Source organism: Pinus tabuliformis, chromosome 9 (genome assembly GCF_031772625.1).
Source record: "Pinus tabuliformis cultivar Carrire ecotype Pingquan chromosome 9, CPIR1, whole genome shotgun sequence".
Taxonomy (NCBI): Eukaryota; Viridiplantae; Streptophyta; class Pinopsida; order Pinales; family Pinaceae; genus Pinus; species Pinus tabuliformis.
This window is the reverse complement of record NC_142307.1, coordinates 917,840,412-917,855,873: the sequence shown is the minus strand read 5'-3', so window position 1 is coordinate 917,855,873 and position 15,462 is coordinate 917,840,412. Positions and strand designations below refer to the sequence as shown.

Below are 15,462 nucleotides of genomic sequence, written 5' to 3'. Positions count from 1 at the left end.
TATTTTGTGTATATTACTAATAATCTTCTAAAATATTATATCGAGGTTAAATCCCTACCATCTATCAAATAATTATCAATATTAAATTAAATATTTAGAAACCCAATTCCAAAATAGACATGTGTATCAACATAATTAACATTGTTTCTTCTCTACTTTTCTTTAAATATAACTATATTATAAAATTAGTAATGAATAATAATTATTTTTACGCTGTAAGGCATTCCCTCTGAAAACAACTCCCCTCCCCTGCCACCTGTCTCATTTTGAACCATTTATTTTGATGTTAGACGATTGAGATATTATGGGCCATAAGATTAAAATCACGTATTAATCAGTTAGAATGTGTAACTAAATTTTGCACTACAATATTTGTCCCCTTCACATATCCTCTCAATTGGAAGCAACAGTTCACTTGGTGTTGGGAATTCAAGAAGATAGTTGGCACAACCATCACGTATTAATCAGTTAGAATGTGAAACTAAATTTTGCACTACAATATTTCTCCCCTTCACATATCCTCTCAATTGGAAGCAACAGTTCACTTGGTGTTGGGAATTCAAGAAGATAGTTGGCACAACCAGCGGCTTAGCTCAAGTCGAACAATGAAATTTGTTGTTGATCTGTGACTTGCAATGATGGCGAGGGGTCAAACCGCGTGAAGTCGGGCCATACTCTAGAAATGCCTTTTCAGGCTCAACAATTCCTGCTGCAAAGGACTATCGGTACTTAAATCCAGAATGAATTCTGCGAGATCGGCGTCTCCCAAGAATTCCATGCCCTACAAAACGACCTTTGCCAGCAAGAAATTTGTACGCACTGTAGCTTATCATGTGAAAACCTGAGGGAGCTTGTGCTCGGAAGCCGTAGATTAGAGCTGCCTATTTTCTTCTAAGAGACCGTAGAATGCATCGAATCGCTTCGGATGCATGTTCGGGCGATGCAGGCACTCATAGACTGGTACTCAAATATTTACGCCGTAAGGCGTTCCCTCTGAGAAAGACATCCCTAAAATGTGAAGTGTGCGATTCTGAGCCATTGATTTTATGTGTTAGACGATTGGGGTGTTTTCTGCCGTTGATTTAATCTATTTTTCATACAAAAATATTATTTTTTCCACCCGAGAGGGAGGATCTGGCAATCGGCCATGAAATGACAGGCCATGAGACTCTTCGCAGTAAACTCTCAGAAACGTGTCTTCGCAGTGATGAAACGTGTCTTTCTTCTTGGTTTCGTGTCTTTCTTCTTGTGAGCGATCTCACTGCTCCGAATTTTTAGTAAACTAGTTTTCACGGTCCGTCCCATACATCTTTCCTCAGTGTAGGAATGGTCATGGCTTCTGTTTGCACTCTTCCTATTGCATTTTTATCCTCCAACACGAGTAAAGGGCCACATCCATGGCTACCAAACTACACAAACTTTGCAAAGGGAAGAATATCAGGGAGGCATCGGGGTTTGAAAATGGTGGTCCTTGCAGCGAGCAGTGGAGGTGGCTGCTGTGGGGGCAGCAGTAGCAGCAGCAGCGGTGGAGGAAGCTGCAGCAGCCATGGAAATTCTTCAGCTCCCGATCTTTCCAAAATTGGAAAAGAGTTTGAAACCATGGTTGCCAGAGCCACTTTGAGTGAACGCGAGAAGGAATATAATACCGTAGAGGTAGGTTTCTAAGAGCGTGAAGAGGTTCACAGAGTGAGTTTTGGTAGTTTGTAATTGAATCTCGGGACTGTTGCTTGTTATCTTATTTTAATTCAAGTTGCTTATTGCATTTATGGGTCTGTAATCAATCATTGGACTAGATGCCCATTGTCGTACTTTGATTCTACTGGTCACTGCATTCGGGTGTCTGTAATTGAATCCTTGGACTAAATGCACATTTATTTTCCAGTCGAGTGGTGATTGTATTCATGGGTCTGGCTTTGATTCTTTGGAGTGGATGGCCATCATCTTATCTTGATTCAAACTGGCGATCTGCGGCCCAATAATAGAAACATTATAGTAGATGTTTATTGTCTTATGTTGAATCCAGCTAGTGATTGAATCTGTGGGTGTACCGTCTGCGATTGAATCATTGGATAAGATGGCCACGACCTTATCTCGATTCAATCTGGTGATTGCATCTGTGAATCTGTGACTGAATCATTGGACTAGATGCTGATTTTCTTATTTTGATTCAAGCTGGTCAGTACATCTATGGGTATGCAATTTCATCATCGGATTGGATATCCATTATCTTATTTTCATTCAATCTGGTGATTGCATCTATGGCCTTGCAACTGAATCATTGGATTAGATGCCTATTATCTTTTTTTTTTCAGAGAAAGATGCCTATTATCTTATTTTCATTCAATTTAGAGATTACAGAATGAGTTTACCTTTTCAGAACTTTCTGTAATTGGTTCATTAGATTGGTTGCCCATATATATATATATGCATAGATTGGTTGCCTATGCCTTTCAGTTGACCGTTTGTTTGGTTGCTCTAATATCCAGATGAAGGGGAACATTACTCGGGATGGCTTTAAAGAAGTTATGAACGTTGGGCCTTCAAGATTTGTAAGTGTTGTAAGATTTTTTCTGAATCGTGACATATATGTAATGAACCCTATTTTGTTTGTAACTCCTAAATTTGTGGAACTCACAACAGACATGGTCTACAAAGAAATATCAACTCGTATTTTCCATTTGGGTGTTAGTCTGTGGCGTATTGCTCATGTTTAAGGGCATTGAAATATAGTTGTGTCAGCGAGAGTCCGAGGGAAGAATGATGACTGTGTACCTTGATATTTCATTTGCAGGATAGTGTAGCTGTGTTTGTGTGTGCAATCTGTATATTGTTTAGTATTTGCAAACTGGTGTTGTAAGTTGAATAGACTATTTCCCTGGTTTTTCTTAAGGAACCGGCACAGACCTCTCAAGCCATGGTGACAATCTGGGTGCCTAATAAGCATGGAATTACATTTCAGCCCTGAACTTTGCCATCTCAAAATCAAAATCAAATCCACAAGGCATCCTTGGAATACTCTTGGGGCAGGAATTGTGTCTGTCTTTTAACTCAAGACCGGGGAAGTTGAGCTTTCCATTCAAGATTCCCTGTTGGATTTCTTTACCGGGAACCCTCTTCATAATGAAAAGAGAGTAAAGGTGAAAATCGGATTAACCAACTGGATGATCTTGATCAAATGTATACATGAGGTAGATTCCAGTCCTGATCCGTGACTGCTTGATATAGAAGTACTTGAATATTTTTGCTGTAAATGTCCCAGATAAAGGTTATAACCTATCCTTCTCCCTTAGTAATGAAGGTAAGATTATCCAAACCCACCTAATGAAAGGGTTGATCAGGACCTTCCCTGAGCGGAGTAGGTTGGCCCTGGTGATGCAAGGCAAGTTATTTGGAAGTGGTCTGTCTCAAACAGAGCATGCCTTCTGTCTTTTAAATTTGTTTGTTACTTTTTCATTGCCATGACTACTGGATTCTGAGTAACAGCATTGCACTTTTTTCAGAAGCATTCCAGAGTCCCGACTGTTGGCTTTGTAGCTTTTGAATATGCAATTTTTCTGCTGAGCTGTTCTCTTCGAAGTATCTGACAGATTGCTTCAATAATCTGGATATGTTTGTATTGTATTATGAATTATAGTGCCATCCCAACACTCAATTTAATCTGAAATCAAGAAGATTTCTAGGAATTGATAGGTCTGTAATATGTATATCATTTTTGTCTTCTCACCGTAGAAAGGGAACGTATTAACGATAGGGGTCACTGAACCTGCTGCAAATTTGGGAATGTAGATGAGGTGAAGTTAATCTTAGCCTAACTTCAACTTGTAGTAAGCTCTGCATATGCTTTGCTGGAATTGTTGATAGCATCATACTTAGATCTCTAGATGTAGCATTTTTATGAGTTTCTCAGGTGTGCGGTTGCTAAGAGAGCCCACACACTTACCAATCATCTTGAGGCTCTGGTCCATTTTAGTAATGGATAAACTGCTATATGCCATGACAAATGATTCAGACCACTGTATTCTTGCTTATAGATTTCGGTGACATCCCACAGAATTATTAATAATGGATCACATTCTATCACTTATTCCCACTGCAGCCTAAACCTGATGTTTTGTCGTCTCTTGCAGGCTGAGGAAGGAAAAGGGGAAACAGTCATTGATATACAAGCGATGCTAAATGAATTAAAAAATGACAATTTTGCATTTGACAATCCCGAGGATGTGTTTATCTAAGTGACAACTATGGTAAGGTGTGTCTGAAAGATCCAGCTCTGAGCTGACCTTTGTCTGCCCATTTTTATTCTTACATGTAAATTGGAATCAGGAACATTTCCATCTGTTGAAAAGATATATATGATTAGGGAGTGTACATATCTGCAGTTCATATTGTTCATATAAGTTTTGGAGAAAACTTCGGGAGGATTTATGTTCCGACATTTCAGGTGAACCTATCGCTCATTTTCATCCTCAGACAGCTTTCTCCAAAGCCTATAAGAACAAGATATATATGGTCACGTGGATTCTTATTAATAAGTTGCCTGTATTATCAACGAATGATTAAATTCATTGTTGTACATGCAGGGGAAGTGAGTTCATTGAGATCACTGCAATTCAATCTGGTGATTGCATCTGTGAATCTGTGACTGAATCATTGGACTAGATGCTGATTTTCTTATTTTGATTCAAGCTGGTCAGTACATCTATGGGTATGCAATTTCATCATCGGATTGGATATCCATTATCTTATTTTCATTCAATCTGGTGATTGCATCTATGGCCCTGCAACTGAATCATTGGATTAGATGCCTATTATCTTTTTTTTTTCAGAGAAAGATGCCTATTATCTTATTTTCATTCAATTTAGAGATTACAGAATGAGTTTACCTTTTCAGAACTTTCTGTAATTGGTTCATTAGATTGGTTGCCCATATATATATATGCATACATTGGTTGCCTATGCCTTTCAGTTGACCGTTTGTTTGGTTGCTCTAATATCCAGATGAAGGGGAACATTACTCGGGATGACTTTAAAGAAGTTATGAACGTTGGGCCTTCAAGATTTGTAAGTGTTGTAAGATTTTTTCTGAATCGTGACATATATGTAATGAACCCTATTTTGTTTGTAACTCCTAAATTTGTGGAACTCACAACAGACATGGTCTACAAAGAAATATCAACTCGTATTTTCCATTTGGGTGTTAGTCTGTGGCGTATTGCTCATGTTTAAGGGCATTGAAATATAGTTGTGTCAGCGAGAGGTCGAGGGAAGAATGATGACTGTGTACCTTGATATTTCATTTGCAGGATAGTGTAGCTGTGTTTGTGTGTGCAATCTGTATATTATTTAGTATTTGCAAACTGGTGTTGCAAGTTGAATAGAATATTTCCCTGGTTTTTCTTAAGGAACCGGCACAGACCTCTCAAGCCATGGTGACAATCTGGGTGCCTAATAAGCATGGAATTACATTTCAGCCCTGAACTTTGCCATCTCAAAATCAAAATCAAATCCACAAGGCATCCTTGGAATACTCTTGGGGCAGGAATTGTGGCTGGCTTTTAACTCAAGACAGGGGAAGTTGAGCTTTCCATTCAAGATTCCCTGTTGGATTTCTTTACCGGGAACCCTCTTCATAATGAAAAGAGAGTAAAGGTGAAAATCGGATTAACCAACTGGATGATCTTGATCAAATGTATACATGAGGTAGATTCCAGTCCTGATCCGTGACTGCTTGATATAGAAGTACTTGAATATTTTTGCTGTAAATGTCCCAGATAAAGGTTATAACCTATCCTTCTCCCTTAGTAATGAAGGTAAGATTATCCAAACCCACCTAATGAAAGGGTTGATCAGGACCTTCCCTGAGCGGAGTAGGTTGGCCCTGGTGATGCAAGGCAAGTTATTTGGAAGTGGTCTGTCTCAAACAGAGCATGCCTTCTGTCTTTTAAATTTGTTTGTTACTTTTTCATTGCCATGACTACTGGATTCTGAGTAACAGCATTGCACTTTTTTCAGAAGCATTCCAGAGTCCCGACTGTTGGCTTCGTAGCTTTTGAATATGCAATTTTTCTGCTGAGCTGTTCTCTTCGAAGTATCTGACAGATTGCTTCAATAATCTGGATATGTTTGTATTGTATTATGAATTATAGTGCCATCCCAACACTCAATTTAATCTGAAATCAAGAAGATTTCTAGGAATTGATAGGTCTGTAATATGTATATCATTTTTGTCTTCTCACCGTAGAAAGGGAACGTATTAACGATAGGGGTCACTGAACCTGCTGCAAATTTGGGAATGTAGATGAGGTGAAGTTAATCTTAGCCTAACTTCAACTTGTAGTAAGCTCTGCATATGCTTTGCTGGAATTGTTGATAGCATCATACTTAGATCTCTAGATGTAGCATTTTTATGAGTTTCTCAGGTGTGCGGTTGCTAAGAGAGCCCACACACTTACCAATCATCTTGAGGCTCTGGTCCATTTTAGTAATGGATAAACTGCTATATGCCATGACAAATGATTCAGACCACTGTATTCTTGCTTATAGATTTCGGTGACATCCCACAGAATTATTAATAATGGATCACATTCTATCACTTATTCCCACTGCAGCCTAAACCTGATGTTTTGTCGTCTCTTGCAGGCTGAGGAAGGAAAAGGGGAAACAGTCATTGATATACAAGCGATGCTAAATGAATTAAAAAATGACAATTTTGCATTTGACAATCCCGAGGATGTGTTTATCTAAGTGACAACTATGGTAAGGTGTGTCTGAAAGATCCAGCTCTGAGCTGACCTTTGTCTGCCCATTTTTATTCTTACATGTAAATTGGAATCAGGAACATTTCCATCTGTTGAAAAGATATATATGATTAGGGAGTGTACATATCTGCAGTTCATATTGTTCATATAAGTTTTGGAGAAAACTTCGGGAGGATTTATGTTCCGACATTTCAGGTGAACCTATCGCTCATTTTCATCCTCAGACAGCTTTCTCCAAAGCCTATAAGAACAAGATATATATGGTCACGTGGATTCTTATTAATAAGTTGCCTGTATTATCAACGAATGATTAAATTCATTGTTGTACATGCAGGGGAAGTGAGTTCATTGAGATCACTGCAAGAGATTGTTCAATCCATACATGTAAAAGATATGATTTTAAGGCTGCAGGCTTCTCCCTTTGTCAAGTAGCTTCTGAATTAAATGTGAAGATAAGTAGTTCTGGTAACATAAGCCTAGTTACTGATCCCGAGACCTTTCAAAAGGTGAAATGTATTTATTCTTCCTTTGGTTTTGGTTCACCTTTGGTCTATTAACTATTCCGCGCTGCTTGCGTTCTCAGCAGACGAAGCTGAGCACCGAGGATTCATTTGCAGCAAATTTTGAACGTTGATGCCAAAGTTCTCCAGTCTTAAACGCTTCTCGGCGTCCTTCATATACAACTAAACGTTTTCTTGGAATCACGCCATTTTCCAAGGTCACAACACCATTGCCAGCTTTTACCAAAGGTACTTCTCTAGCCCTAACTGCTCTCTGCACACTGATTTCATCTGAATTTTGTGTCTGAAATATTATGAGACCAGTCTTATTGTTTTTCTGTTTCCATTCACCTTGGAAATTTACCTTGGAAATTCACCTTTGGGCTATTAACTATGTCATATGGAAAGGAGTCCATCTTGGATGCATTCAAATTTCTAATGAAATTAGATGACAGGATATCAGGTTTGTTTTCTATTGCTTAAAGTTTGTGTCATAAATGAAATCATACTGACAATGAGGGTTTTTGCCTGTCAATATTTCTTGCTGCAGCCTGGTGCACGTGACCCTCCGATGCAGTGTTTCATTAAAAGCGGCCAAGAAACATCCACATATTACTTGTATCTCGGGCTTACACCAAGTATGCATCCATCACTAATTTGAATTTCGAATCTGTCATCAACCATGATGCTTGATAAGTTTGAAGCTGAAAGGCTACAAACTTTATTGTTTATTCTCTTTTTGATGAAAACCTACTTTATTGTTTATTCTCTTTTTGATGAAAACCTATTTTAAGTTTGAAGATCTGTGCAATTTCATTGGATATTTCGTTTGACTTGATCTTTGGAGCAGTATGTAATTTGCATTTGTGCCTTTTAACACATTGAGTGAGAGCCTGAAAATAACCTGTTCTATATGTTTATTTTTCACTAAGTACAGTATTGGTTTTCTATTATTCTGTCAATACTCACATTGTAGTTGGTGTTTATTAACAAGAGTTGTTGACCTTATATTGTCCATTATTGACTTCTTTTCTTTATACTTCCTTGTGAACACGAAACGTGGGCTGTACGGACTGTGTACAGTTAGCTGAGATTCACCTTGAAGTAAATTGTTCTGACCAAAAAGCTTTTGGTTGTCTGAGCTCCAGTTATATTTTGTTATATTTTGTACAGCGTTTGAATAAGTTAGGAATCCATGGAAGCTACATTTGAAGAGATACATTTTGTACCAAATTGATTGGATTATGCATTTGTGATCTTTTTTTGCTATATTTCATTTGATCAAGGGGTGAGGTGCGGTGCGGGGGCACAGATTGTTGAAAAATTAATTGAATGGATGCTCATGATTTGTTTGGCTTTTATTGGTGATTTTAGTTTTTTTTTACATTTGGTTAGTCATTTTTGCAAATACTTTATTTAAGTACAAATTCCTATTTCGACCATACAAAGCACTTCAGTCCTTATCGAAGTGAGGGGATTAAATTCTTTGTTTAACTCTTTCAAGTCAATGGACATAATACTTCATAAGCACAATAATAAACATAATATGATAATAAGAGTTCCATTTTTAACTAATTTTTATAAATGCAATCATGACAGATGACTCTTGTAATAAAAAAATGTTTAAGTTGCTAAATAAGCATTAGTGATTCCAATACCAAGAAAAGGTATGGAATTCTGAACCATCTACTGCGGTAATTGTGTAATATTTTAGTTAATTCAAACATCTACAGACTGTACCTTGAACATCCAGCAACCATTGACATATTACACTTCAAGTTCCAGTGAAATTTTAGATTACTCTAAAGGTGGCAACATTTACTGAAATGTGGCCATAAATGAAGACTCTGCAACCACCACAAATTCAAATGTCCAGATTCAAACCAAAGGGGTTGCCATTTTCTTTGAAGTAAATATATTCGTGATTCCAATACCAAGAAAAGGCATGGAATTCTGAACCATCTACTGCGGTAATTGTGTAATATTTTAGTTAATTCAAACATCTACAGACTGTACCTTGAACATCCAACAACCATTGACATATTACACTTCAAGTTCCAGTGAAATTTTAGATTACTCTCAAGGTGGAAACATTTACTGAAATGTGGCCATAAATGAAGACTCTGCAGCCACCACAAATTCAAATGTCCAGATTCAAACCAAAGGGGTTGCCATTTTCTTTGAAGTAAATATTTGAAGCCAAGAGGGCAATTAGATTAAAAAGCCCCTTTAATTTAAGACAACTATACTTCTAATGATTATTGGTAAGATGCAATAATTGACTTGATATGATACAAGAATGTCTCATGCATTGAAAATTGTGTTAATTTAATTTTTGGAATTAGTTTTTCATGTTCGATACAATTTACTTATTTTAATAAGAAATTGTTGCTTCAGTTTTATGTATGTGACCTATTGTAATTTATAATTTACTCAGAAACTTAGTGGAGTCTTGGAAAGGCAAGGTAGATTCAATTCATGTGAACATTCTATTGAAATCAACCTCCATCGAAGGAAGAGGATTGATGACATAAATGAAAGATGTTTGACCACTGAAAGCAAAATGTGTAATTTTCAAAATCAGAATCAGTAGACACCTTTTTGAACACTGTAACCCTTCTAATTTGCAGACTAAATCTTAAATTGCTCCCACATGTCTCATTTTTGGCCATGTTTAAGAAATTCTCTGAGCAATATCATCTAGTTTTATAGTCCTCTAATTATGCTAATTGAGTAGAGTTGTATTGTTCATTTTCCATTCAATTTGCATGCCATGTTTTTCTGTAGCTTTTGCAATCTTATTTGTTATATGTTTCATGTTATTTTATCTTTTCCTCTACCTCTTTATATTTTTTACTGATCTCATTATCAAGCTCATCCACAACTTGATTTGCAGCGTTCATGGAAAATGGGAAATTTCTATTGGCTCCAAGGAGGTTCAGGAATCCAACTAGTACTGAATACACAATCTCTCTTGACGCTGATGATCTGTCCCAAGGAACCAATGCTTATGTAGGAAAACTGAGGTATGTTACTATTGCAGTGATTGATATCCATATTAGGGTTTTGCTATTCAGTCATGCCTGCAATAGTACTTAAAATGGGATGATTTTTGTGACAGAAATTACCTTCAAGTTCGTCATGTTAGGATTTTTTAAATAAATTATTATTTCTTATTGAGGTCAATTGTGTATCCTAAGGGTCAACATTTCTTCAGTAACTTTTATCATCTAGAGCTCTCTTTAAGATAAGAGAATTTTACAAATGTCCAAAAATTGACCAAAAAGATAGGTCAATGGGTGATCAATTGTGTATAGTAAGGATCAATATTTCCTTAGTAGTGTTTACCATCAATCTAGAACTCTCTTTAAGATGAGATAAGATAATTTTATTGTCTAGCATATGATCAGAAAGATAGTTCAATGGGATTAGGAAGTAAAACAATGATACTAAGTTTTAGGAACATCCTAGTGTAATAAAAGAAATACATGAAATAAAAGTAATACATCAAGGAAAGAAAGAAAATAAAGTGTAAGTATTAGATGTGAGATGAGGAGGTAGAGAGCAAGGAGGAATAAGTATTTGTTGCCACATGTTGGTACCTAAGTAGGTACTAATGCATTATTTGAAGATGTTGTTTGGAGAGAACCCAGGGTTGAGAGGCCTTGGACAGGTGACTTGGGAGGAGCATGGGAGCTATAAGTAGAGACTCCCAATACTTGAGTCTGAAGGAAAGAGCCTCATGATATAGGGTTAGCATAGATTAGAATACCAATTTGGTCCATGACGAGAATAGGTTCTCCTAAAACCTCATGGGAATGACTTCACTGGCCCTAGAGGGAGAAGTTATACCTGGTCTCGACTCTCACCTCATCGTGTATGATATGTGTAAACAACCAGACGCCAGTGATTAGGATATTAGATGAAAGTGGAAATGGATGCTCTTCACTTGCAAAATGGGCAAAAATATCTGCCCTAGATCTCATGCTAGATGGTTCCCCGAAGATGAAATTTTCCTTACCATTTGTAGATGGCACAGCTCACATATCCTCTCCTCTTATTGAATACAGTGCCCAAAACATCCGACACTGATGGACTCACAAGGTTAATATGTGGTCTGTTGATTACTTGGAGCTCATTCAGTGGATTCCAGTAGATCAGCAGTGCATTTTTCTTGGCAGTAAACATCTTGATGACCTTCGTATATTGAAACTGCAATATATGGGAGGACACTACTCTCTTTTTGTTACTGCCCTTGCATGGAGCAGTGGGCATTGGAGTGCCTTCATCTTCAAAGGCTTTTCATTCAAGGATGTGATCCATCTAATTGTGACGATCAATATGTTCCATTATGATAGTAGTATACGATTCCGATCATATAGAATTCCAATCATACAGTGTTTGGATCATAAACATTATATTTTTCCAAGGTAAATTCCGAAACTAACAATGGAATTTGAACTCTTATGGTGGAATTAATGGTCTACGGTTTTAAGCATGTGACCATAAGCATTGCCCAGACATGAAAAGGGTAAGGGAATAGCTATAGAAAAGAAATTTTCATGAAATGAACTGAAGAAGTCGTATCATCAAATAATTTTTTAATGATACTAGAGTTCTTTAAAAAAATCCCATTTGAAAATAACATTTAGGAAGAGATTCTGTACTTAAGGCAACAAATTTGAATACTCCAAACCAATTACTTCCTATAGTTTGGACTGACCACATGTACAAGCAAGTTTGAAGATGAAAAGTAATATGGCAATGTTGTTGTTGTAATGTTGTCAGGTCACACAACCAGTTCCTCTATGAAGAAATTCATGAAGTATATCCGCCATTCCCATGGTGTGGATTTCATATGCTTGAATTTCCCTCCTTTAGGGTCTGCAACAGTCCATGCAGAGGTTTTCTTATGTCAATGCAATGCATTCCGATCATATAGAAATCCAATCATACAGCGTTTGGATCGTAAACTTTATATTTTTGCAAGGTAAATTATGTCTCTATTGCCTTTTGATTATCCTTAGCAAAGTTAATACTGTTGGAACTGTTTCCTCTCCTCTTGTTGAATACAGTGCCCAAAACATCCGACACTGATGGACTCACAAGGTTAATATGTGGTTTGTTGATTACTTGGAGCTCATTCAGTGGATTCCAGTAGATCAGCAGTGCATTTTTCCTGGCAGTAAACATCTTGATGACCTTCGTATATTGAAACTGCAATATATGGGAGGACACTACTCTCTTTTTGTTACTGCCCTTGCATGGAGCAGTGGGCATTGGAGTGCCTTCATCTTCAAAGGCTTTTCATTCAAGGATGTGATCCATCTAATTGTGACGATCAATATGTTCCATTATGATAGTAGTATACGATTCCGATCGTATAGAATTCCAATCATACAGCGTTTGGATCATAAGCATTATATTTTTCCAAGGTAAATTCCGAAACTAACAATGGAATTTGAACTCTTATGGTGGAATTAATGGTCTACGGTTTTAAGCATGTGACCATAAGCATTGCCCAGACATGAAAAGGGTAAGGGAATAGCTACAGAAAAGAAATTTTCATGAAATGAACTGAAGAAGTCGTATCATCAAATAATTTTTTAATGATACTAGAGTTCTTTAAAAAAATCCCATTTGAAAATAACATTTGGGAAGAGATTATGTACTTAAGGCAACAAATTTGAATACTCCAAACCAATTACTTCCTATAGTTTGGACTGACCACATGTACAAGCAAGTTTGAAGATGAAAAGTAATATGGCAATGTTGTTGTTGTAATGTTGTCAGGTCACACAACCAGTTCCTCTATGAAGAAATTCATGAAGTATATCCTCCATTCCCATGGTGTGGATTTCATATGCTTGAATTTCCCTCCTTTAGGGTCTGCAACAGTCCATGCAGAAGTTTTCTTATGTCAATGCAATGCATTCCGATCATATAGAAATCCAATCATACAGCGTTTGGATCATAAACTTTATATTTTTGCAAGGTAAATTATGTCTCTATTGCCTTTTGATTATCCTTAGCAAAGTTAATACTGTTGGAACTGTTTCCACTTTTTCTTTTGATTGGCGTATGAATTTTATTTGGAAATGTTAAAGTCCCCTCCCTAGCCTCGTCTTCCTACCATATGTATCTCATTCTTAGTCTCAAATGGAGAGCCAATCGAACGAATGAAACTCCCAAGCAGTGGTAAGGAATGGCACTGAGCAATAAGATGGTAAGTGCTATCACTGAGTGGTAAGGTGGAGTTATCTTGGGATTCAAACGTTTTTGACTTTTGCTAAATTGCCTTTTGCTTTGACTCAAAATTTGCTTTGATGAGAGGAATCCTTTGAGATAGAGCATCCTGGTAAAGCTGGAAGGGAAAAAAACACTAGGTTTCACAAAGATTCATCCTTAAAATATTAATGTTATTATTGAAATGTAATTATTCAGGGTAGCTGAGACTTCATATAATATAATTTGCAAGTATGCCTGGTCTATCTCCATGTAATTGTGACAATCAATATGTTCCATTATGATAGTAGTATACGATTCCGATCATATAGAATTCCAATCATACAGCTTTTGGATCATAAACTTTATATTTTTTCAAGGTAAATTTCGAAACTAACAATGGAATTTGAACTCTTATGGTGGAATTAATGGTCTAAATATCTTATACTTCTTAAGAAAATATTTTTAATTGTTTTAATTTGAATCATGTTTATTTATGTTTTTGAACGAGTTAGGCCGAGTCACACTTTTCTCGTATAATCAGTGCAATTTGAATGGAATGACTAGAGCTTACATATTAGTGAAGCTCACATTTTTGTTATGCTACCCGGTCTTCGTATGTGCTTTTTTTATCATTTCGATTTGTAAAGATTATGAAGTCATTAATCACTTTTGCAATAACATGATTTCTCGTGAGTTTCTTCCAATCCATATTAATAATTATGTTTTTTGTTTTTCTAATGACTCTTTCATAATGAAATATGATTTTTAAAGGTTTAATTACATGAAGTTTTATAAATACCACTTATTTAATAAAAAATACATTTAATTTAACAACACTAATTGTTTACACAAATAGATTTAACATAAGATTTCTTTTTAATTGACTTGGGATAGTTATCCTTTACTCTTTAAGTTTGAGAAAAAGGTAGGATAATCAAGTTTCACAACCAAAAATATCTTATCCTATTGAACACTAATAAAAGCAATTCCATAGACAGTGCACCTAATATACTATGCTTCAAATTTGGACCTAGAAATTTTTCCATCTTGGCCATCATGGTTGGAGGGAATGGCAACAATTGCCCCGAAGTTACTCCCTTTGTTAACATGTCTACAATATTTTAGGTAGTATGTATCTTTTTCATTTTTTTTTTTTATAATGGAAGGCTCATTTACTTACAAGATAAATTGAACTCTCATTGTCACTATACAACCTACCATTTTATTTCTTATTTCCTAACTCATGCAGAAATTTATTTATTTCCTTTTGTAATTTCTAGTAAAACCACATCCTTATCTTACGATACTATATATTGCATACCATGTCTAAATACTCATATACAAAAAAATATTTGAAACTCAAGAAGATAAAGTCAAGTATTCATATCTCTCAAATACATGAGACTCCACTTTATTGTCTACTAATTCTCTTTACATGGACTGTTCAACTCATGTGAAATATCTTACCTTGTGCACACCTTATAGATCAACATGTAAATGTGTAGAAATTTGGACATGGAGTGTATCTCCTCTTATGTCTTGCACACATCTCCTTATTCAATCTGAAATAGCTTTCGAAACATGTACTAACTAGCATTGCATCCTATGTTTTAAATCTTTCCAATACCTTCTTTATGTACTCACCATTGTAGACAATGTTAATTCAATATTTTTCCTATCTTTTGTTATTCTCATATTCATTGCAAATGATTAGCTAATTGTTTTTTAATCCTACATGTTATGTGCTTGAAAAAACATGGCATCTATATACAATAGCATGATACTATAACTACCATTGTGTACTATGTTAAAATAAAAAAAGTGGTGAGAGTGACCTTGTTCTATCATAGGCCTATAGAATTTTAAATAACACTATTTGGAGATTATTTTAGAATTTTAAATAACATTATTTGGATATTGTTAACCGCAATAGGGAAATGATTTATGTTCCTTTCCATATAAATATATCTATGTTT

At 36.0% G+C, this 15,462-nt stretch overlaps 1 protein-coding gene across 13 annotated transcripts; it reads left to right on the top strand.

Annotated features, from left to right (window-relative positions):
* Positions 1-1,128: 1,128 nt before the first annotated feature.
* Positions 1,129-7,161, top strand: LOC149151734 (uncharacterized). Of its 13 annotated transcripts, none has more exons than XR_016262305.1 (7): positions 1,129-1,653; positions 2,487-2,549; positions 4,128-4,244; positions 4,380-4,441; positions 4,581-4,705; positions 4,999-5,061; positions 6,640-6,728. XR_016262305.1 is itself a non-coding variant. In XM_089438352.1 (4 exons), the coding sequence occupies exons 1-3, from the start codon at positions 1,327-1,329 to the stop codon at positions 6,742-6,744; spliced, it is 495 nt and encodes a 164-aa protein (XP_089294478.1). In that variant the 5' UTR covers positions 1,129-1,326; the 3' UTR covers positions 6,745-6,756; positions 6,892-7,161. The 13 variants fall into 13 exon arrangements, 5 of the variants coding, with proteins under 5 accessions (XP_089294478.1, XP_089294477.1, XP_089294476.1 ...); XR_016262306.1 differs by having other exon boundaries at positions 4,128-4,249; positions 4,581-4,689; XR_016262301.1 differs by having other exon boundaries at positions 4,128-4,249.
* The last annotated feature ends 8,301 nt before the right edge of the window (positions 7,162-15,462 follow it).